At 33.4% G+C, this 25142-nt stretch overlaps 1 protein-coding gene across 1 annotated transcript in view; it reads left to right on the top strand.

The window, feature by feature from the left end:
• LOC103268269 (solute carrier organic anion transporter family member 1B3-like) overlaps window positions 1–25142 on the top strand; it is an 80399-nt gene that overhangs the window by 44863 nt on the left and 10394 nt on the right. Inside the window, 6 exon segments of the mRNA XM_008065826.1 lie at window positions 3242–3406; window positions 4438–4633; window positions 8284–8449; window positions 10829–11013; window positions 20339–20403; window positions 22835–22952. Of these exon segments, the coding sequence (XP_008064017.1) occupies window positions 3242–3406; window positions 4438–4633; window positions 8284–8449; window positions 10829–11013; window positions 20339–20403; window positions 22835–22952 (895 nt within the window).

Consider the following 25142-nt stretch of genomic DNA (forward strand, 5'->3'; position numbering starts at 1 on the left):
TTTTTTGATTTATTGTAGAGATGAGGTCTCGCTGCCCAGGCGGGTCTCGAACCTGTGGGCTCAGGCAATCCACTCACCTCAGCCTCCCAGAGGCGCCGAATTACAGGCTGAGCCACCGAGCCCAGCTGGATTTATTTTCTATAGCAGAGAGAAACAAACCAAAAACTAAAATCTTGCTCCTTTTCAACCAAAAAGTGTACATTCATTTCAGTATTACATGGTGTAAACTATGAAGGTTAATGGATTATAATATTTCATTCTTTTATTTATTCGACAAATGGTACCAGGCACCAAACTATGTCCTGGTGATAGGACATTGCCTCTCTTTTTCAAAAACCTAGTGTGTTGTTCTTGAAAATTGCAAAAAATTGCCTTAAGAACTATGGTAGGGTTAAACTCAACTATTCTTGGGCAGAGAGTTGGAGCGAGGAAAAGGAAGGCAGGAGAGGCTTCTCTCTGTGTTTTAGGATAATATTATTTTGCTTGGAAATTAAAATATTACATATGTTTCAATTATATATATGGCTTACCTAAATGTTGCATATGTCTTTCCTAAATATTAAAAAATGCAGTGGATGCAACCGTAGTAGTTAAGATAATTGACTACTACTACAGTAGTAGTAGGAGTTAAATGTGAATTAAGATTCTTCATCATGTGACAGTGCCTTCTGTTTGAATACAAGCTCTGAGGACTAATGAAAAACCATCAAGAGGTGATAATCAGGAGAATGATCTAGCAGCAGTCAGAGTAAAACATTTGAAACACAGAGTTGTTGACAGCAGTTTTAAGACTGGGGAGAAATGGTGAGATCGTAAATGCCAAAGCAGTGCAACACCCAAATCCTTGACAACTCACTCAACTTTCACTGAATCAAGTTTACAAATTCTCCACTGCAGCCAAAATTCTTCCACTCATTAGCCCTTTCACTTACCCATTGTATTGTATTTTCTTCTCTCCATCACTTTAAATTTAAAATGCACACTAAAAATAACATGCCAAGGAATCTTTATTTTGTGTATGCTGTGTTTCTGCTTTACCAGATCAAATCTATAAAAATTAGCCGGGCTCAGTGGCTCAGCCTGTAATCCCGCGCCTTTGGGAGGCTGAGGTGAGTGAATTGCCTGAGCCCGCGGGTTCGAGACCCGCCTGGGCAGCGAGACCTCATCTCTACAATAAATTAAAAAGAAAAGAAAAGAAAAGAAAAAAATCAACCGGGCGTGGTAGCGCATGCCTTGTAATTCCGGTTACTGGGAAGGCTGAGGCGGAAGGATCGCCGGAGCCCAGCAGGTCGAGGCTGCGGTGGCCGGGAGCGGCCACTGCACTCCAGTCTGGGCGACAGACTGAGACTCCAACTCAAAAAAAAAAAAAAAAAAAAAAATTAATGGGTTGTCTAAACCTAGAAAGACCAGAGTTGACTGCAAGCTCAAAATGAATAGAGAGGATAATGAAGACGCAAAAATAGGGCAATTGTAAACATTATATATTTTATCAACTGTTTTTGTAAAGTAATAATTATCCTAATGGTGTGCCTATTAGGAATGAATAAAATAACTAAGAACATATGGTCAGAATAAAAAATATAGAATTTATTCTATATAATGATATAGAATGATATAAATAGTTTTGGGTAGAACTGAGACACATTGGTGAGAAAGAAAGATTTCAATTTATTATTAAAACAATATGTTAACAAGAAGAACTCTTCAAAGATGGAACAAATTACTTTCTGAGGTAGTCAGCTTAATATCAGTGGAATTGTTTATAGATCAATTTTTTAAGAATATAGAGTAGATCATGACTATATGGAAGTTCAGACTAGACGGCATCCAAGTTCCCATCCACCTCAAAAATTCAATAATTTGATACATCTAAGTTCTACTCATGTAGAATACCTTACAAATCAGTGGTGGATCATTCTGACTGGGGAGTCCTGTGGGAAAAAGTTTGACACTTTGGCCTAACAATTTTAAACAATGTTTATTCTTGTTATGAATTTCCTTACCTCTTCTTTTTTTCTGTACACTTTTCCTAACTCTCTTTTCTTCCTATTATAAACAGATGGAACTATTTCTTAGTTTTCATTAATTAGCAGCCTTAGTTCTGACCACATATAATGCAAACTTTTAGAGATCTATAGAGAGCAATGTCTTTCAGCCCATATAATTCATCTCTCAATAACTATATCTGGCTCTGTCTTATTGAACTCTGATCTTTTCTACTGTTTTTCCAAGTAATTTTTCCCATTTTTAATTCCAGTCACAGCTGGCTGCTTGACCTGGTCATCACAGACCCAGACCACATAATTTCTGACATGGACAGAAGTTAGAAATTTTTTACTACACCTGTTTGTAGGCATAGCTTGTTGTGCCATAAAATCCATAATGTCATTCACTTGAGATATAGCATATCCTCTATAGCTTCCTGCATCTTAAGACAGGCGATTTATAATACAGCCCAATTTACTGAGGAAGCATTTTATGGTAGAAAAGCTTTATACCAAAGAGTTAAGAGGTCTGAGTCTTCATACTAAATAGATCTTTAAAAATTTGGAAACTAATTGTTCTTATTTATGTAAGTTTTAGAGTATGCTATCTTTAATTTAAATTTATTTAACAGTATTATTAGTATAATAATTTTATTATTAAGTGCTAATAAATAAAAACATCGCATGTCTTAATCATTTTTGTTTCTTGAACACTCAGCATATTACCTAGTACCTAATTGATAACTAAATATCTGTTGAATGAATAAGTGAATTAATTTAAATTTATATTTAACAATATTATTAGTATTATAACTATATTATTGGGTGTTAATGAATAAGAAACCTCACACATCTGAATCATTTTTGTTTCTTGAGCTCTCAGCTTATTGCCTGGCACCCAATTGATAACTAAATATTTATTGAATGAATGAATAAGTGTATTAATATGTATGCAATAGTATGCAAAAGTGCCAAGTATAAACAAATTTCAAATGAACAGAACAAGTTACAAAACAATATTTATGTGTGATCCTATTTGGGGGTAAAATGAACAAAATAAATAACAATTAATATACATGTAGAAAATATCTAAGGACTATATTGAAAAACTGTTTACAGTAGGATTGCAGTTATGTATGTAATCCTTTCTGTTATGTATTTATATAATTTTAAGTTTTATGTAACTTATAGGATTTATATATTAATATATACTTAAGTTGCATTGTAATATTTTCTTTATTTTCATAATTTTATAGGTTTTATCCAGTCTTTGAAAAGCATCCTTACCAATCCCCTATATGTTTTATTTGTATTTTTGACATTATTACAGCTGAGCAGCTTTATTGGAAGTTTTACTTATATCTTCAAATACATAGAGCAACAATTTGGTAAAACTGCATCTCAGGCTAACTTTTTACTTGGTAAGATATATATTTTACTTATTTTCTTGATAATTCTATAATTCATGAACTTTGAAATCAGGACTCATCTTCTTACAAAAAATATAACATCAATGTTTTATTGCAAAAGGAGAATCAATTTAAATATATCTTCCAAATATGAATAATTCAAAACAAATATATTTTAGATGCTGGTGTTTGCTATAATATATATTTTTATTGGCTTTAAGACCTGCTTATTAAGGAAAGTTTTTCTTTGTCATTTCCCCCACAATTCCATTTTTGTAGAAACACTGTAGAAACATTTGAAAAATTAAATAATTTATCAAGTGGCATGTCACAAGGTCATAAGTGAACAAGAAAATAATAATTAGAAAATGAATGTACCAAACCACTGGACCGGACTGCAGGCTTCTGTATGATCTCCTTGTTGAACTTAAAATAATAGTTTAAAAGTTAAGTTTTGACTCCCAATAGCCTGACCTGAATTTTTTGTCAGATGAATCGCTGTCTTCAATAACTCTTGCAGGACAAGTAAATGTAACAGTTATAAATGGGATCAACCATTTTTAATATTGTACATAGATATGTTAATCATTTCAGGATCTATGTGGGTTTTGATGAATAACGAATATATATTAATCAAATTTCAATTCAAAAGAACTTGGTAAATTTAGAGTGAGTTATTAAAGGTTGAAATTTCATTTTGAGAGGTGTAAAGGGTTTCGGAAGGATCAAAGGTCTCATAGGCAAAAAGATGGTGTTTTGTTCCAGAAAAAAAGAAAATGCCACATATAAATTATCTGCTTAGACACAAATATTTTTAGCTACAGCCTTTTACTATTGAAGAAACAAAATTTCATTATTGGTAGGAAGAAGTTATTCTTGTCTCTTATATGGTACACTACTCTCCTATCTGCATTCTGGTCTGACACCCTTCTATTTAAGAAGTAATAAGACAATGAATTTGGATGATATGCATTGTGCTTCATATATAAAGACACATTGGGAAAATCATTTATATAATTACAACTTTTTTCTTTTATTTCTAGGACTCATAACAATACCTACTCTTGCAATTGGATTATTTTTAGGAGGATATATCATTAAAAAATTCAAGTTGACTAAAATTGGAATTGCCAAATTAGCATTTTTTACTTCTACAATGTCCTCGTTCTTTCAACTGTTATATTTTACTCAAATCTGTGAAAGCAAATCAGTTGCCGGCCTAACATTGACCTATGATGGGTTTGTATAGATCAATTCAATAATATGTTAACTGTCTAATTAAAAGACTCAGTGTCAGTAAAATAGGGCAGAAAAAATTGTAACTAAACTCTTTTAGTTCAGAAAATTTTCAGTTTTCAAATTCTTAAAATGTTCATTTCTTGTATTTTTCCTATTTTAAATATGTGGGGTACAATTCATGGTTAGGTACATAAATGGTCATTGCACAGGTAAAGTTTAGGTACCCTTATTGATGTTATGTCCCTCCCGCCCAGCCCCCGGTACTACTGCCAATTCCTTTCTTATGGTAAATATTCAGGTTCCACTTACAAGTAAGTACGTGTGCCACTCAGATCTTTGTTTCTGTAATAGATCACTGAGTATCATAGACTCCAAATCCATCCAAGTTACTGTGAAGTCCATAAATGTCCATTTATTAAAGCCTCAAAAAGTTTTTATTCTGTTCCTTCTTTAAAGAGAAGCAACTTAGTTTGTAATAATAATAACTGTCATTTATGGGGTACTTATAATGAGTTGTGTGTACTTTTATCCCCATTTTATGGAGAGGAAAAGTAAGGCTTAGAGAAATACACAGATTACACAGCTAGCAATATTGAGTTTGTGACTCCAAAGCTGTTCGTCTTCACAACTACAATATTGGGTGGATCATATGTGTAATATACATAACATTCTTCAAAAGGTATCTATAGTTTATTTTGATATTAATGACAGTCTTTATAAAATAGCATTTTTTACATCAAATTGAATTCTCCTTTTTTTTCTGGTAACGTCTTCATTGGATGTAGTATTAGGAAGTATCCTAGGTATACCTGCATATTAGCTCTTGGAGAATCTTTTTCACTATTATTATTTATTGTGAAGTATTTTTAGCACTACAGTCTCTACCCAAATCAAGACAAGATTCCTATGCAGACTTCTAATCATCTTCTGAAGATGGCTCACAATTTAAGCTTAGGTAGGTTCACATTCAAGCAACAAGCAAAGATTCTCAGATAGCAGTTCAGTAGCCATGTTCTTTAGTGTTGCTTACTGTTGGCTCTGAGCTTTCAAATTCTGAATCCGATGAGGTGTTGATTTTAACATGTCAAATCTTTCTGCATTTCCTTATTTAAACACCATCCTATTCTTAGAGGCTTGCTAAACTAATCTTGAATTATTTCCTTGCAAGCTCTTAATCCTGTATTATTGTTGAGCTTTCCTATCCACTATCACCTAGTCTAATAAATCAAAACACATTGTGCCTGGAACATTGAATTTTACAGGCAAAATAACCTTTGAGATCATGCAGCCCAGATAAATTTGATTCCTAGATAAAGTGTCACTTGCTTGGAGTCACACAATAACTCCAGACTAATTTTATAGCACAAAAATAGTTCCAAAAAATTACTGGTTGTCAAAACAGGCTTTAACCTAAATCCAGTTTCCTGAAAATAAGTATACTAACCATACCATCTATTCAAAGGATGACAGCAAGAGTTCTGTGGGATTTGTTTCATATAACAAAATTTTATTGAATGCCTTCTTGTAGGTGAAGACATTGTAGGATGCATCAGTTTCCTCATGGAATTCATGATCTAATGATAGCCTATAATCAAATCAATGTATTCAACATTTATGAAATGCTAGTCACTGGGATAAGTTTTGAAAATATAAATTAATGCAGAGGTTTCAGAATGTGTCCTGAGTATCTCAAGTAGTCCCTGAGACTTTATCAAGAGGTCCACAAATTCTAACCTATTTTTATAATATTATTTAGACATTATTTTTCTTTCTTTATTCTCATTCATGAGGGCAGAGTGATTTTTTTAAGATCACAAGATATGTGATGATGCTATATGACGTCTCGTCATATCTGTGCATATGTATATTTGTGTATTAAAATTGTTTAGTATTGATTTCTAATAGAACATATAGCTATAGATATAACTCACGTAAGTAAAAAGTATTTGGGGCCTCAAAGAGTGTGAAAGACTCCTTTTTAAGCATATGAAGGATTCCGGAGAACTTCCTGTGAAGCTGGAGAATTGCCAACAATTTTTTTTTTGCCAAAAAATTCCTATGATGATGAAAAATGTCACATTGCTAGGATATGGCAGAACTCATATGAACATGAGTGACTGATTGCAGTATCTGGACTTGGTCTATTTGTGCTGCTATAACAAAATACTAGTAGCTTATAAATACACTGAAATGTATTTCTCACCCTGGAGGCTGGACCTCCCAAGACCAAGTTACTGGCAGATTAGTGCCCAGTGAGGGCCAATTTCCTAGTTCATAGATGGTGCCTTCTCTGACTATGTATTGACATGATGAGAGGGGTGAGGCAAGGATGCTTAATTTTATTTATGAAGTCTCCCTGGCATGACCTTATCACCTTGTAAAGGCCCCGCCTTTTAATAGAAACATACTGGAGATTAGATTTCAATCTATGGATCTGGAAGAAAGGATACAAATATTCAGACCATAGAAATAATTAACCATTTTTTAAATGTACCAGTTAGTAAAATGTCCTCAAGCAGAATAAGACATTTAATGTTTTTTCATAAAATCAGAAATGTAATTTCTGAATAACATTTCTACTTTTTTTTCATTTAAATTATTTGCCTATTCAAAGATAATTCATCAATCCTCAATTATCAAAGTTTTACAAAAAATAACAAACATAATTTTTAAAATATTTTAAAAACAAAAATTAACTATACAAATAATATATTTTATAGTTTTAGTAATGTTATAAAGTTATGTTTTATAATTCATATCCATATTATAAAGTAAAATACATCATACTGTGGTTTCATGTAAAAAAATACAGAACTTTTCCAGTCTTTTTCAACTGATTCTATTATTCTTAATTTTTTCATTCATCAGTGGTGCTTTACCCATGTTGACTTTTTTTATGTACTTAAAATATAGATTTTAAACTTCAACCTAGTTAAAGAATATTCATAGATTCACACAAATTTGCACTGAGCTGGGAGGAACCAGTCTAATGATATAATCTTAGTGAAGAAAAACTGAGTCGTAAAAAAATAAAGTGACTTATCTAACATGAAATTTCTTGCTAAAATCTTTTTTTTTTTTTTTGAGTTGGAGTCTCACTCTGTCACCCAGACTGGAGTGCAGTGGCCGCTCCCGGCCACCGCAGCCTCGACCTACTGGGCTCTGGCGATCCTTCCACCTCGACCTTCCAAGTAGCCAGAATTACAGGCATGCGCTACCACGCCCGGCTGATTTTTTGATTTATTGTAGAGATGACGTCTCGCTGCCCAGACGGGTCTTGAACCCGTGGGCTCATCTTGCTAAAATCTTAAAGACTATTTTTTCTAAGTCTTATTTAACTTTTTGGTTTATTTTTTTAAGTTTTACTTTTTTAGGTCATAAGTCATGTCTTGGTAAATATAGAGAGTTAAAAGTGAATAAGCATTAAAAAGAGAAAAAACTTTACTATTTTGACACAATAAAATCAAATTTTTCTATAGAATTAAAGATATATTTTTTCTTACTTCTCTCTTTTTCTTCTTTTTTCGCTCTTCTTCCTAGACTTCTATGTTTCCCACTTCTCTTCCTCTGCCTCTTTATTCTCCTCCTCTTCTTTCTTTTTTCTCTTCTCTCTCTCTCTTTTTTGATATATGTCTATCATATATTTCCAGAAATAATCCAGTGGCATCTCATATAGATGTACCACTTTCTTATTGCAACTCAGACTGCAATTGTGATGTAAGTGAATGGGAACCAGTCTGTGGAAACAATGGAATAACTTACATCTCACCTTGTCTAGCAGGATGCAAATCTTCAAGTGGCAATAAAAAGTCTACAGTGAGTATTAGTTTTTACCTTCTCTTTTTTCCTTAATTAAATCACTGACTAGATTTAATAGTAACTTATAAAATTATATATATATAATTATATATAGTCTCCAGTAAAAAGATAAAAGAAAAAGATTCCAATATTTTCTGTCATTTTGATGGCTGTGATATTGTGTAAACAAAGCTTCATATAAAATCCTGCCTATACAATCAGATTATTCTGTTACTTGAATTCTAATTTGAGATTACCCTACTTTTTTGCCTTGAGATTATAAAAACATAACTTTTTGAAATTTGAATGCATTTAGGACCTCTAAGAAGCACCTTATTTGACTTTTATTAAGTTGGAATTACTTTCTCATTCAGAAGTTAGGGGAAAGTCCTGAATTAATCCATTGTCAGCACTATCTACCTAACTAGGACAACAATCTACATGAAATTTTATAGAGATTTTGATGAATTTAGCTCTGAGCTCACTACCTTTTTTTGCTTTCATACTTCATACTCACTTGACTGCCCAGTCTTGATTTCCTATTTTGATTTCCCCAAAGCTAGCACTTTTCCCATTTAGGATAATTTAGTATCCTGCTCACTTATTGCCAACATATCCCACGGAAATGCGATTTCTTTCTTCACTCAAAACATTTATTTCCATGAAAGTGGGTTCTCCCCACTCTCTTAGATAACTCCCAATAGTTGGGGATCAGAGATTGTGTTACCCAGACCTCCAATCCATTTACCATCTCACAAAGGTTGGTAATCATTTCTCAGGCCCTTTTCCTATAAACAACATTAGCAATATAGTCAACTATGATTATTTCTCTCTGTCACAGCCTTTTGTATTTGATTTCCACCTTTTCCTTGTCGCTTGTCTTACCACTTGCATTATAAAAAGGCATGGAGAACTTAGAAAAATAAAGCTTCTTAGGTTCTTTAAAGATAGAACAAACTCTAATAAACTTGCATAAATATGGCCCACAGTCTACATCAAAGTCTACATATCACATTCATAGTTATAGTGCCTTTCAGTTAGAGTGCCCCTTTTAATGTAGGTCATCTAGTTAAATCATGAAAAAGACATGATATGAGAATCCTAAAGAGAGCTCTTTCTACCATGCAGACACCATCTTCTTAATACTGGCAATGACTATACTATATGGGAACTTCCGCTAGGTTATTTTGCTTATTAATGAATCCTTATAAATGAACCACATCTTCTTATAATGATCTCTATATCAAAGTTTGGTTTAATTGACCAATTTGCTTACTTTGTAAATGATTTCTTCGTATTATTCCTAGCTTTTTTTAAAAAAAAGTACAAAAGTAAGCTTGATAGAACCATACAAGTATCGATTTAACTTCTCTACTATTCCTTCTTCAGTAAATAGTCTTAAGTAATAAGTTCAGAGTGAACTTCCTTTAAACTTTAGTTTAGACTGGAATCTGAACAGAATTTATGAAATGCACCTATCTACATTAACCATCTGCCTGATTAAGTCTCTAAAATCACATTCTGTTGTATTGAACCTTCCTAATAATAAAGTCATCTGTTTCATTATCTGTCATTATAGTTTTGGATGTTGTTTTATCCTACTAATATAGAATTCCAGCACCTCTGATTGGCTTTTTATTTATTTATTTATTTATTTATTTATTTATTTATTTATTTATTTATTTATAACTGTCTCTTCAAAGTTCTTTTCAACTTTCCCTAATGGTATTTGCTGACTATAGTTCTCGCACTGTTATTCAGCCCTAGATGGAGTTTGCCACCCACTTTGGGCTGCATTCCCAAGCAACCCAACTCTGGGAAGACCCAGTTCGGCTCACCAGGGGGCCGCTACCGGCCTCACACTGTCCACAGGCTTGTCCTCAATCAGAAGGACTTGGGCCTCCCCCATTGACGTTATTTTCCCTAGACTCTGCCCCATTCTCATGGTGGCTCTTGTTCCAGATTTAGGCCCCTCCCAAACAGCTGTATTTTCTGAATTCTGGGAGTTATCCTTCACTAAGACATGCTCTCAATACTCAGTAGAGACTATTAAAGAGAAGAAGAATGTGTGTTATAAAAATAAAAGTGAATGAAAGAGAAATATTGACAAAAATGTATATTATTGAGAAAATTATATATAAAGTTTGAGACTAATTTCTTTAATTATTTCCTATTTTTAAAATTAATAATGATTAAACATTAATAATGAACTACATTTTCTTGTACAGAAAGGAATCCAGAAAACTTTTATCTATTAGGCACTGTATTTTAGAATTTTTTTAAACTATAAATATTTTAGTTTAGATGAATAACACTTCTTTATATATAATGCAATATATTTATAGTCCTGATGTGTTTTTCAAATATATTCTGTAATATTTCAAAAACCATTTTTAGGTGTTTTATAACTGTAGTTGTGTGGAAGTAACTGGTTTCCAGAACGGAAATTACTCAGCCCGTTTGGGTGAATGCCCAAGAGATGATGGGTGTACAAAAAAATTTTACTTTTATGTTGCAACACAAGTCGTAAATATTTTTTTCTCTGCAATTGGAGGTACCACATATATCTTGCTGATTGTTAAGTAAGTATGACTTTTTAAAACATATTTATGTATATTAGACTATAAATAAACCTAACGATACATATATTTTTCCATAATATATTTGAAACTCAAATTCATATTTAGTTAAATTTTCATTTTTAACAAATTAATTTTATTTGAATCATTGTGATACTTCAATGTCATAATGAATAAATTTGCCTCTAATGCTTCCAATATGAAATCTAGATTCCATATTTTTTTCTCTTATCAAGAATCCTAAAGCACAGAATGAATGACAATTGTTTCAACTGTAGAAGAATCTATGTATGTATGAACCTAAAATAATTTATTAATGTTGAGTAGCCTTGCATCCTAATGTGTCTGTCAGTGTAAAGCATTCATTGATTTCATTGAAAGAAAACATTTAAGAATCAAATATAAATATAAACTTCAATTTACAATTAAATTCCAAATGTTTTAGTCCACACACAGCATGACTTTTGACCTAGCCTCCTACAATGCTTTTGTAGAATATATATATGTATATACATATATATGCTATTGTAGAATATATATATATTCTCCACACATTAGACAACTATTTAGACAAGATAGCATGGTTGATGAGGAATATTTCCAGGTGAATTAATCCAATAAGTTAACTGTTGTCATACAACTTAAAAAGCGACAGGAAAGTCTAACACAAGACAAATAAGCTTAGAAATAATCACATAATTATAATTACACATTGGTCTCAGTCTTAATGAGAAAAAAATACTGTTATTAAAGGGAATAAGGAGAAAAACCTAATTTGGAATTAAGGTGAGGAGCTGTGAGGGAGAAGACTCAGAAAGTACTTCTTAAAAGAAATGACATTAGATCTGAAGTTCTAAAAAAAAGTTATCCAAATGAAGCACTTTCAGGGAGAGGGTTTAAGTGCTGATGCTTTAAGGTGGGAAAGAGCTAGCATGTTTGAGGAATGAAAGGAAGATCATTAATTGGAACATACTAAGTGAGAGAGGTATGGTGCAAGATAAGATTAGAGAGTTGGGAGAAAGCAGATAATGCATGCTCTATTGGCCAAGTTAATCAATCAATCACCTAAAACTGAAAACATGTAGAGACTTGCATATATTCTTTTAAAATATGCATATGTAAGTATGGTGACCTGGGTTGACATCGAATTACACTTTAAAAATCACAACTTCACTGTCCGCCAACAGCATGACATGGTAGGGAAAAAAATGTGTTATTAACTTTTGTTTTTTATATTTTTGAATATAGACCTATAAGCTGAGTTAATAGTTGTTTAAATTTAACCCTGACTTCAAATCTTGTCAAATTATTTACACTCATTTATTCCACAGATATAGCTCACCTTAATACAAAACGTTTTCTACTCCAAAGGAGAAATCTTCTATATTTGCCAATTAAAAATTCATTTACTTATAGAAAATAACCCCAAGATTCCATACTAGTTTGCATCTCAATAGGTTTTAGCTTTTTAATTTAAGTTCTTTCATACAACAAAACATTAAAAAAAAACTGTTCCATAGTTTTATCTTATTATGAAGGTGATCAAATCAATTGCCACATGGTAAGAACACTTATTAATCTCTCACTAGTCTTTGATTTTAGTGAAAAAAATGTATGAGGTTGACTGTATAGTAAACATATTATCTTCAGTCTGTTAATGATTTTCTAATTGTTACCTCATGAGGCTATTGCTAAAACTAGACTAAGGAGGAGTGAGGCCACTCACTCATTCCATATGTGTTCATTACATGTGTCAGGCATAGTTCTATGCCCTGAGGACTCAACAGTGAACACAAGTGATGAAACTTCATTTACTTCCAGAGAGGTTGGGGTAGAGGGGTGTAGGAGATGAAACAATAAACAAATAATCAAGTAAATATGTAAAATAGTGTGTTAAGCACTAGTAAAAAAAAATACAACAGTATGAAAAGAGAAAAAGTGGGAGAATAGATAAGAGATACTACTTCAGATACTGTGCATTGAAGGTTATTTTATATGAGTTCTGAATGAAGAGACGAAGAATAAAAGTATAATCCATGATAAACCGGGACAAGGAAGGAACAGCCCAGGTGAAAAAGTGCAGAGGTAAAGACCCTGGTAGTATAGTGCATATCTGACATGTACAAAGTCAGGAAAGTGTGTGAGGAAGAGAGAGGAAATAAGTACATCAAGTACAACCAAGCTAGCATGGTTAGGATCATATGCATCACAGGAAAGACTCTGGAGTTTAAGTGTGTTGAGAAGCCCCCGAGGGTTTATGTCTTAAAATGGCACAACTATCTTAACTAATTAGAAGATCACTCTGGCTATGTGTGATCAGATAAGAATAAAATCAGTAAAAACAGAAGACTGTGATTCTTCTTTACAAGATAGAAAGTTGATTGAAGATGGTGATGATAAAGAAAGTGGGGTGTGATTTAAGTATCAGCCTCAGTTTTGTTTTGGTCTTAAGGCAAAGCAGATAGTGTTTGCTGATAGATTGACTGTGGCATGTGAGAAAGTCAACTTAAGAATAATCCCAAAGTTCTGACCTGAGCTCTGGAAGGATGGTGCTACTATTGAACAAAATACCGAGAAATAACAGGTTGCAGGAAGTGCAGAAACAAGAATTTGTTTTATCCCTATAAATCTGAGCTGCATGTTCGATATCTAGCAACAATGTCACATATGCAATCAAATATTCTGGAGAAACATTGGCACAAGAGATAAATTTTGGAGTGAGCAACACACAGATAGTATTTAAATCCATGACACTATTGAGATATTCTACGTATTGAGTACAGATAGAAACAAGATCCTAGGTCCAAAACCCAGGTACTCTAACTTCAGAGATTAATAACAAAAAGAGAAACCATTGAAAGAAACTGAAAAGGAGGTCCTATGAAGATGAGAAAAACTAGAAAAGTGTGGTACCCCTGCAGTCTAATAAAAAATATGTCAGAAAGGAGAGAGTGAGCAACTGTGTCAAGGGCTGCTGAGAGTTCACAGGAGTTTAAATACTAGAAAGTAATCATTGAATTTTGTGATGTGCTGGTCACTGCTAGCATAAACAAAAGTAGTGCACAAAGATGGGAGGGAAAGAGGGCTGCCTTCTTTTGTTTGCTAAGTTTTCAGTTTACATTTTTGTTATAATTTTTAATTTTTATGAATTTAGAGGAACAAGTGCAGTTGTGAAACATGGATATATCGCATAGTGGTGAAGTGTGGGCTTTGAGTATACAATTAGTCTTTCAAACAGTGTACATTATATACAATAGGTAGTATTTTATCCCTTATCCTCCTCCTACCCTCTCAACTTCTGGAGTCTCCAGTGTCTATTATTCCATTCTGTATGTCCGTATGTGCCCCTTGTTTAGCTCCCATTTACAAGTGAAAATATGTGGGTTTTGGCATTTTGTTTTTCTGAGTAATTTTACAAGAACAAAGGCCTCAATTTCCATCCATATTGCTACAAATAGCATGATTTTATTCTTTTTATGACTGAGTAGTATTCTGTGATAGATATATAGATATAGATATAGTTATCACATTTTTTATTCAAGTTGATGGACAGGTTAATTCCATTATTTTGGCTATTGTGAATAGTGTTGAGATAAAACATAAAAGTGCAAGTATCTTTTTGATAAAATGATTTTTTTAGTAGATACCCAGTTGTGGGATTACTTTATCAAATGGTACGTCAGTTCTTTGAGTTTTCTCCACTGTTTCCACAGAGGTTGCACTAATGGACATTTCTACCAATATTGTACTAGTGCTCCCTTATCTCTATGGCCTCAATAATATTTGTTGTTTTTTAAAAGTTTTATTAGTAGCCATTCTGACTGGTATAAAATTTTATCTAGTTGTGGGTTAATTTTCATATGTCTGACGATCAGTGATGCTGAACATTTTGTATATGTTTGCCGGTTATTTGGATAACTTATTTTGAAAAATATTTTTTCATGTTCTTTGCACAGTTTTTAATGGAGTTATTTGCTTTTTCTTGTTGAGTTGTTTGAGTTCTGTGTGGATTCTGGATATCAGTCCTTTGTCAGATGTAATGTTTGCAAATACTTTTCTCTTCTGTAGGTTATCTATTTACTCTGTATTGTTTCTTTGGTTGTGCAGAAGCTTTTTAGTTTAATTAAGTCTCATTAGTCTAATTTTGTTTATGTTGTCTTTCTTTTTGAGGATTTAGTCATACATTCTTTACCTGAGCCATCAGGCAGAAAAGTTTTTTTTATAGATTTTCTGATAGAATTTTCTATATTTCTTTCTTCAAGGTTTAACCTTTAAGTCTTAATCCACTCTGAGTTAATTTTGGCATATAGTGAGATCTAGGAGTCCATTTTCATTCTTCTGCATATGGCTCTTCAATTTCCCAAGAACATTTACTGTTTCATTTCCTCAGTGCATATTTTTGTTGACTTTGCCAAAGATTAGTTGTAGTAGATATGTGACTTTATTTCTGGGTTTTCTATTCTGTTCCACTGATCTTTCTATTCTGTTCCACTGATCTACTAGTACCATGCTGTTTTGGTTACTTGTAGTACCTGTAGCCTTATAGTATACTTTAAACTCAAGTAATATGTGATAGCTCTAGCTTTTAAAAAAATTTTTGTTTAGGATGAGCTTGAGTATTTGAACTCTAGTAGGCTTCAAATGAATTTTAGGATTGTTTTTCAAATTCTCTGAAGAATGAGACTTCTCTGTTGGTAATTCATAGAAATTCCATCGAATCTGTAGATTGTTTTTGAGCAGGATGGCCATTTTAATGATATTCTTCCAATTTATGGGTATGAGATGATTTTTCATTTGCTTGTGTCATCTACGATTTCTTTTATTACAGTGTTTTGCAGGATCTTTCACTTCCTTGATTCCATGAATTCCTAAGTATTTTATTTTTGTGTAGTTATTGAGTTCTTGATTTGATTCTCAGCCTGATTTTATTGGTATATTACAACTGATTTTGTACATTAATTTTGTGTCCTAAAACATTACTGAAGTCATTTACCAAATCTAGGACTCTTTTTGAGAAGCCCTGGGTTTTCTAAGTATAAGATCACTGGACAGAGAATTTGACTTACCCTTTTCCAGTTTGGATGCCTTTTGTTTCTTGCTCTTCCCTAATTGCTCTAGGTAGGGCTTTAGTATATATTGAATAGAAACAGTGAAACAGTATCCTTGTCTTGTTAGACTTCTTGGTGGAGATGCTTACAACTTTTCCTTATTTATTATTATGTTGGCTATGTGTTTGTCATATATGGTTTTTACTATTTTGAGATATGTTCCTTCAATGCCTAGTTTGATAAGAGTTTTTATTAGGAAAGGGTTCTAGATTTTATTGAATGCTTTTTTGCATACATTCATATGATTATATAGTTTTTGTTTTTAATTCTGTTTATGTGGTGAATCACATTCATTGATTTGTGTATGTTGAACCAACCATACATCCCTGGAGTAAAACCTGCCTAATTATGGTATATTACCTTTGCGATATGCTGTTGGATTTGGTTTGCAAATTTTGTGTGTTTATCAGGGATATTGATCTTTATTATTTTGTTGTTGTTGTTATTGTGCCACCCTGGCTTTTGCTGTGCCCTATGTGGGCGATGCTAGACTTATAGAACATGTGATGAAGGATTCCCTCTTCCACGATGTTTTGGAATGGATTCGCAGGATAGGTATTTCTTCCTTGCATGTCTGGGAGAATTCAGCTGAGATTTTTTTAATTACTCATTTAATTTTACTACTCATTACAGGTATTTTAAGGATTTCAATTTCTGCTCTGTTCAAATCTGGGAGATTGTATGTTTCCAGGAATTTATTCATTTCCTTTAAGTTTTCTAGTCTGTGTGCACAGGGATAGTCATAGTAGTCACAGCTTGTCTTTTGTATTTCTGTTATATAAGTTGATTTATCAATTCTGACTGTGCATATGTGAATCTTCTCTCTTTTTTCCTTGCTTAATCTAACTAGCAATTTATCCAGTTCATTTATCTTTTCAAATAAGTAATTTCTCATTTCATTGATCTTTTCTATTTTTAAAATTTTGTTGTCTCGATTTTATTTAGTTCTGCTCTGCTCTTTTAAATTTTTGCTTCTGCTCTCTTTGGGTGTGGTTTGTTCTTGTTTTGCTTATTTCATGAGGTATGACATTAGGCTGTTACTTTGAGATCTTTCTATCTTCTTGATGTAGTCATTTATTGTTACAACATGCTTACATTTTAGCATTGTTTTTGCTGTATTCCATAGCTTTTAGTATATTATATCTCTATTTCGATTCATTTCAAATCTTTAAACAATTTCTGCCTTAACTTCATTGCTGACCAATCAATTTGAGAGAAGATTATTTAATTTCCATGTATTTATATAACTTCATGAGTTGTTTTTTTTTTTTTTTTTTTTTGAGTTGGAGTCTCACTCTGTCACCCAGACTGGAGTGAAGTGGCCGCTCCAGGCCACTGCAGCCTCGCCTGCTGGGCTCCGGCGATCCTTCCGCCTCAGCCTTCCAAGTAGCCGAAATTACAGGCGCGCGCTACCACGCCCGGCTGATTTTTTGATTTATTGTAGAGATGAGGTCTCATTGCCCAGGCGGGTCTCGAACCCGCGGGCTCAGACAATCCACTCACCTCAGCCTCCCAAAGGCGCGGGATTACAGGCTGAGCCACCGAGCCCGGCTACTTCATGAGTTTTTAAATGTTGATTTCTAGTGTTATCCCACTGCAATCTGAGAAAGTACTTGATATAATTTATATTATTTTAAATTCATTGAGACTTGCCTTGAGGCCTAGCATATGGTCACTCCGTTTTATTTCACTGTGGTGTGAGAAGACAGTTGACAGAATTTTGCATTTTTAAAAATTCTTGAGACTTGCCTTGTGACTTAGAATATAGATGATATTAGAGAACATTCCATGCACAGATCAGAAGAATGTACATAACGTGCTTATAGAATAAAATACTATATAAATTTCTATTAGATTCTTTTGGTTTGAAGTTTAAGCCAGGGTTAATTTGTTGTTTACTGCTCAATGATCTTTCTAGTGCTGTCAGTGGAATACTGAACTCCATCACTATTATTGTTACTGTAATTTCTCTCCTTAAATCTCACAGTATTTGCTTTATGGATCTGGTGTTACAGTGTCAGGTGTATTTATATTTAGAATTGTTATATTGTGATGTTGAATTGATCCTTTTATCATTATATAATAACCTCTTTTGTCTTTTTTATTGTTGTGAATTGAAAGTCTGTTTCATCTGGTATATCTTTTCTAGCTCAATTTTATTTTCTGTTTGCATGAAATATATTTTTTCTATCCTTTTACTTTGGTTCTGTAAACATCTTTTTTGTTGTTTTAAGTTGGGGTCTCACTCTGTTGCCCAGGTTGGAGTGCAGTGGCACACTTATGGCTACCATAGCCTTGACCTGTTAGCTCAGGCAATCCTTCCACCTCAGGCTTCTGAGTAGCTGGAACTACAGGCACATGCCACCACACACGGCTAATTTTTTGATTTATTGAAGAGATGAGGTCTCGCCAAGTTGTCCAGGCTGGTTTCAAACCTGTGAGCTCAGGCAATCCTCTCCAGCAATGTAGCTCTTTGGGTATAGTTTCAGAAAGAAAGAGGGTTAGAGCAAAGCATTTTTGCTAGTCTACCCCAATAAACGATGAGACAGACAAAAAAAAACTCCAGGACATATGCAGAGTGGTGATTATATTAAAAGATAAGTTTAGAAAAGAAGTGAAGAGATGAAATTAGAGATGCCCTGTGAAAAAGTTGGGGAAATCAAGGGCATGGAGAGACCTGTGAGCCCGAAGCTTGTTGCAGCAAGTGTATTAGAGGGAGTAATTTAAAAGTTAGTTGGTAGTTATGAATATGGGGATGTTCAAAACCAAGAATAGAAAAAATAAGTACCGAGTCGTCTGACTGTAAGGTGGGAAATACAAGACCCAAAGGAGAAGAGTTAACAACAACAACAAAACTGGAAAGCAAGATCATTGAGAGAATGCTCTATGTGGATATTAAATATCTAAGAAAAGTGGCAGAAATTGTTTTGAAAAAAATGACCGAGAACCTAGAAAAAATTGACAAGAAATGATAGAAGTGATGATGTGCCAGTATACAGTTAACTTCAATGAAAGGTCAGAGAATGGCACTAGGTATGATGAATATATAGACTATAAATTTTAAATATAAATACTGATGCCAAAGCTTAAATACTGAATGTAATTAACTTTTAACTGTAAGAAAGTTAAAAAAGGAATAAGAATACATTTTCTATTTGTGATAAATTAAAATAATAAGAGATAGAGGAAAATTAAGTGACCTAAAAGAGAATCTGATTACTTATTGTAGTTAAAGTCAATCTGTTAAGACAAAGGAATCATCATATTTGGATTACATTCTTTTTAACATGAAGGCATTAAGATGGTGCACTGCTTCATGGGTCTAGAGGTCTTTAGGAGGACAAACTCAGTAGAAGTGGCAAAAAATGATCAAGAGGGATTGGTTACCTCTCTAAAAATGTACAGTCATCAAATAGTTTAGATAAAAAACAAACAAACTTTTTTATCAGTTAATTCATCTTTCAATAAAAGGAGCTTTTCAGTTTCCCCCCCATTTCAATCCTCCATTCCACTACTGCTAATAATTTCAGTCTACTTAGTATGTATTAGGTTATCACCGGGGTGACATTGTCATCGGTTCCTTGAACACAGAAAAATAGAATGTGAAAGTAGCTTTTAAATTCAAGAGTGAGTGAATTTTTATGTAAGGATATAAATGTGCTGTCTGCCTTTAAGATGACACATGCACTAGACTCTAGTACACAAAAAATTATTTTACGTGTCTGGTTGTATTATGTTTATCAATAATATTATGAATCATTTATGAATCATCTTAGCAAGGTTTTTCTGTTAACACTGATTACAGAAATAGGTGGTAAAAGAGATTTGCTAAGACCTACACCTAGACTAAAGTACATAATTATTTAATATGACCTACCTTAACTGAATAAACCATTAAAAAATCAGGTTTTTTCATAGGAATAATAAAGTCTGTTTCAACCATTTTCTTAAAGGATCTTTATAAGACCCAAATGTAAAAATATATTAAACTGTCTTGAGATCATAATGCATTGAATAAATAAGAGAATAATAATTATTATGAATCACTCAGCTATTTACCTCTTTGAAGAATTGAAAGTATAACTTTATATAATATAGGCCATTCTCTTGAGGGTTTTTATTCTATCTTGAAGAAAAATGCTACCAAGAAATGTTATAATATTGACTCACTTTGACATGTTAACAGCATGTAATGTTTCTTTACCTTTATTTTATTTCAGGATTGTTAAACCTGAATTGAAATCACTTGCAATGGGTTTCCATTCACTGGTTATACGAACACTAGGTATGATGAAAATATAGACTATAAATTTTAAATAAAAATACTGATGCCAAAGCTTAAATTCTGAATGTAATTAACTTTTAACTGTAAGAAAGTTAAGAAAGGAATAAGAATACAATTTATATTTGTGATAAATTAAAATAATAAGAGATAGAGGAAAATCAAGTGACCTAAAAGAGAACCTGATTACTTATTCTAGTTAAAGTCAATCTGTTAAGACAAAGGAATCATCATATTTGGATTCTGTTCTTTTTAACATAAAGGCATTCATCTAAGGTTCTGTACTTTCATACAAATAGGCATACTTCTTCCAGGTGGGTAGAGTGGAAAGCCTTCCTTCTAAATGGTGCATTATTTAAGGAAGACTTAAAGCAGTCTGAGGAAGCCTGGACATTGATCAGGCAAAACAATAAAGTTGACACTAACAGTGACACTTACCACTGCCTAGTTCTGTATTGCAGAGCAGCTAAATTTTAGAAGGGTTAATACACCAGGGAATAAGAATTAAGACTCTAGAACTGGGCATCTTGAATTAAGAGAATGTTCTGAATTTTAAAAAAGCTCAGGAAATTATGGCTTATGTTGGCAAACCGTAGGACTATAGACTCCAGAGGATAAAGGACTATTTCTAAATATTCACAGATGATGAGTGAAAGATTTAGGAAAGTACCCCTTTCCCTTGTTGCCATTTGGTATTTTTGTCACGTGGATGCCTGTTGTGGTTAACAATTTCTAGCCTAAGCCCTGTGAGTGCAAATAAATAAATAAATAAACAAACATTATGCTCTCATTTTTAAGAAGTAGGAAACAGGCATCATTTATCTAGGAATTGGTGTAGAGGACTGATCATGTCCCAGAGGCAACTACCAGTGGCAGAAAGATAAGGAAGTGGGTGGTGTCAATCCCTGGAATTCTTGCAAGTAAAGCAAAAAGTGTAACTCTATGGCCAAATTATAATGCAGAGTTTGTGCAAGTGAATTTGGGAAGAAGATTATGGATCTTCAAGGGTGAAAAGAAAAAGTGTGTAAAGGGAAGAGGAGAGAGAAGATAGATGTACGGCAGGGTTCTACTAGTTCTCTGTCCAGCATTCTATTTTATATGTCTCGAATCTTCCAAACTCTGTACAACCCAGCAGTCTTCTACCTACAGATTCAATGTAGATGCCTTACTCCTAGAACCTAGATTACAGAGCTGAAAATAGAATCTGAGTTTTTAGCATTCCTTCTGATATGTTAAAATGAGAATATGAGAACAGAATAAATTATTGTAGCAACATAAAATTTAAAAACTAAATTTTTCCATTCTAATTCTGAGCTTCCTGTTTTGATGTGTCCAATATATGGCACAAGGGAACCTAGATGTTTCTATGGGAAAAATACATACTAAGTACCAAACTTCCAGTTCACAAACAACTGTCTTGAATACAATATATGAATAAACTGTAAAATAACTATATAGTGAATTAAACTAAAAAAATTATTTAGAAAACAGGTTATTAGAAATTTTAAAATTCCAGTAACTAAGGCCAAGTTTTTGCTTAAACTTTATTTCATAAAACACATAGTCAATCTCAGAGGTAAAATAGCAGTAGTAGGAGATCGACACTTCTGCTGTTAATATATATGTCTCTGAAAAGCTTTGCATTATACAAACTCATGTTCTACAAACAAAAATTGACTAAGTGACAGACCTCTTAGTCAATTGAATCATTGTGATCAGAACACTAAGAGAAACAAAGTTTAGCTCCAAAGACCCTGACTTGGACAGCCTAGTGTGCTTCATGAAATATTGTAAAATGTACAAAATTAATGGAAAGAAGATTCTGGGTTGTGTGCTCTAATGACATCAAGAAGAGGGAAGTAGATGTCTGAGCCCAGAAGGAAGTACAACTTGCCAGTAGCCAACCTCTCTCTGAAGCTGGGTTTGCACTGCTCTGGGGAGGGAGTGCTGCTGTAAGCACTCATTTTTAATTTTCTCAAAATAGTTTTGAAAAAACTTCTGCATTTATAACAGTTGAGTTGGGAGCTTTATCCTTTTCCCATAAAGTTACAATTCTACTCCCACTATTTCAGCTCTTTTTCCTAAGAAAAATTGCATATAAACCAGCATAACTTCCATGTTTTACTAACATCATTCCCCCTTTTCACCAATCAGGTTTAAGCTAATTGGCATTATAAGAACATAAAGTACAGGAACATAATGTTCCTTCTTCCCTATTGTCAGGGAGGTGAGGGTAGATAAAAGTAGTCTATGATATTGCTATATGATTAGAACCTTTGACAATCTTAATAATCTTGATTCTTGGGTAGATGCAGGACAAAACATGAAAGAGTTTCAAAATTTTTAACTTTTCTTTAACCCAAAATGTAAAATATCACCCAGTTACATTTGCAATATGTCTTTTGGATGGCTGTTTTCTCATCTCATATTACAGGAGGAATTCTAGCTCCAATATATTTTGGGAGTCTGATTGATAGAACATGTATGAAGTGGTCCACCAACAGCTGTGGGACGAGAGGGTCTTGTAGAATATATAATTCCATATTATTTGGGTAAGTTGTCATAAATATATTTTATTAATTAATTTTCTTTGTGTTAATTCATAAATAGTATCACTTTTAGTATAATAATAACAATAATAATCCCCATTTAAAGGACACTTATTTTGTATTCAAGATTGTATCTGGCAATCTTCTATCTCATTTTAATACTCGTAGAAACTGTAGAAAATGAATTTTTTCTTCTTTTCCCTTAAATATGAAAAAAATCAAGTTTAAGTATAATAAGCAACGTTTCCAAAACCATATACTAAGTAGTAAAGCAACTAGGATTTGTACTGAAACTCTCCTTATACGTGTGTGTGTGTGTGTGTGTGTGTGTGTGTGTGTGTGTGTGTGTGTGTAGTCTCTGGCTTCTCTAGGATGACATAGAATAGCTGCTAGGGCTCTGGACATAAGTAAATGAGGGGAAAAGGGAAAAATGTTTCTATACTATTTTATTTTTATGTAGAAATATTCTGTAAGCAGTATGAAGATAATGGGACATTCATCTGGAAAAAAGGTGCAGTTACACTTTACCTCTTAAAAATTAATATCAGATGTATATATTGAGCAAATATATACATTTAAAACGTGGAACTACAGGTATTAGAACTCATAACAGATTTTTATTTAATTATCTAGAAAGCAGAAATGTGTTTCTAAATATGACCCAATTGCCCAAAACCCTAATAGAAAAAATAAGATAAAATATTTTTAAAATGCTGCGTCACAAAACTTATTAAACAAAATTCAAAAACAAAAAGATAAAGTAAAAGAAGAATTTGCAATTCATAATACAGATACAGGCAAATGTCCTAAGTATAAAAAGAATTCTTAAAAATCAACACCAGGCCAGGCTTGGTAGCTCAGCCTGTAATCCCAGCATTTTGGGAGGCTGAGGCAAGTGGATTGCCTGAACCCACGGGTTTGAGACCCGCCTGGGCAACCTGGTGAGACCTCGTCTCTACAATAAATCAAAAATTAGCCAGGTGTGGTAGTGCACACCTGTAGTTCTGGCTACTTGAAAGGCTGAGGTGGAAGGATCACCGGAGCCCAGCAGGTTGAGGTTGTGGTGGCCAGGAGCGTGCCACTGCACTCCAGTCTGGGCGACAGAGTGAGACTCCAACTCAAAAAAAAAAAAAATCAACACCAAGCACTAGAAAGGATGTGAAGCAATAAGCATTCTTTTTCACTGCTGGTGGGAAAATAAAATGATACAACCTTGTTGGATGGCAGTCTGGAATTTCTTATAAGTAAAACAGGCATATTATTTGATTAAGCAGTCGTGTTCCTAGGTATTTACCATAATTAATTGGAACTATGTTCACACAACAACCTTTACTTGAATGTGAAAAAAAAAATGGAAGCACCAAGATGGGAGACTGAGGTGAGTGGATTGCATGAGCCCGCGGGTTCGAGACCCACCTGGGCAGGCGAGACCTCATCTCTACAATAAATAAATAAAAATTAGCCGGACGTGGTAGCGCGCACCTGTAATTCCGGCTACTTGGAAGGCTGAGACGGAAGGATCGCCGGAGCCCAGCAGGTCGAGGCAGCGGTGGCCGGGAATGGTCACTGCACTCCAGTCTGGGTGACAGAGTGAGACTCCAACTCAAAAAAAAAAAAAAAAAAAAGAGCAGAAAACCAAATAGGTGTACATTTATATAATGGAATATTATTCAGCAGTATAAGGAAATGAGCTATCAACCTACAAAAAAAGACAAGAAAAAAACTTAAATTCATATTGCTAAATGAAAAGAGGCAGTCTTGAAAAGCTTCAGACTATATGATTCTAATTGTATGACCTTCTGGAAAAGGCAAAATTATGAGGGAGACGAAAAAAAAAAAAACCAGTAGCTCCTAGGGGTATAGTGGGGAGGAAGAAGGAACGAATAGTGAAGCAAAGGCATTTTTAGGGCAGTGAAACTATTCTGTATGTCATAATGATGGGTGCATGATGTTATGCATTTGTTATACATTTAGAAATGCACAACATAAAAAGTAAACTCCTAATGTAAAATATGGATTCAATAATAATGTATCTGTATTGGTTCATCAGTTGTAACGATGTACCACACTAGTACAAGATGTTAATAATAAGAGAAACTGTTCATATCTATGTGTGGAGCAGGGAATACATAGGAGCCCTCTGTATTTTCTGTAAGCCTAAAATTTCTGTAAAAATTAAGGTCTATTTAAAAA

The sequence above is a fragment of the Carlito syrichta genome, unplaced genomic scaffold, assembly GCF_000164805.1.
Source record: "Carlito syrichta isolate Samal-C Ts95f unplaced genomic scaffold, Tarsius_syrichta-2.0.1 Scaffold308809, whole genome shotgun sequence".
NCBI lineage: Eukaryota > Metazoa > Chordata > Mammalia > Primates > Tarsiidae > Carlito > Carlito syrichta.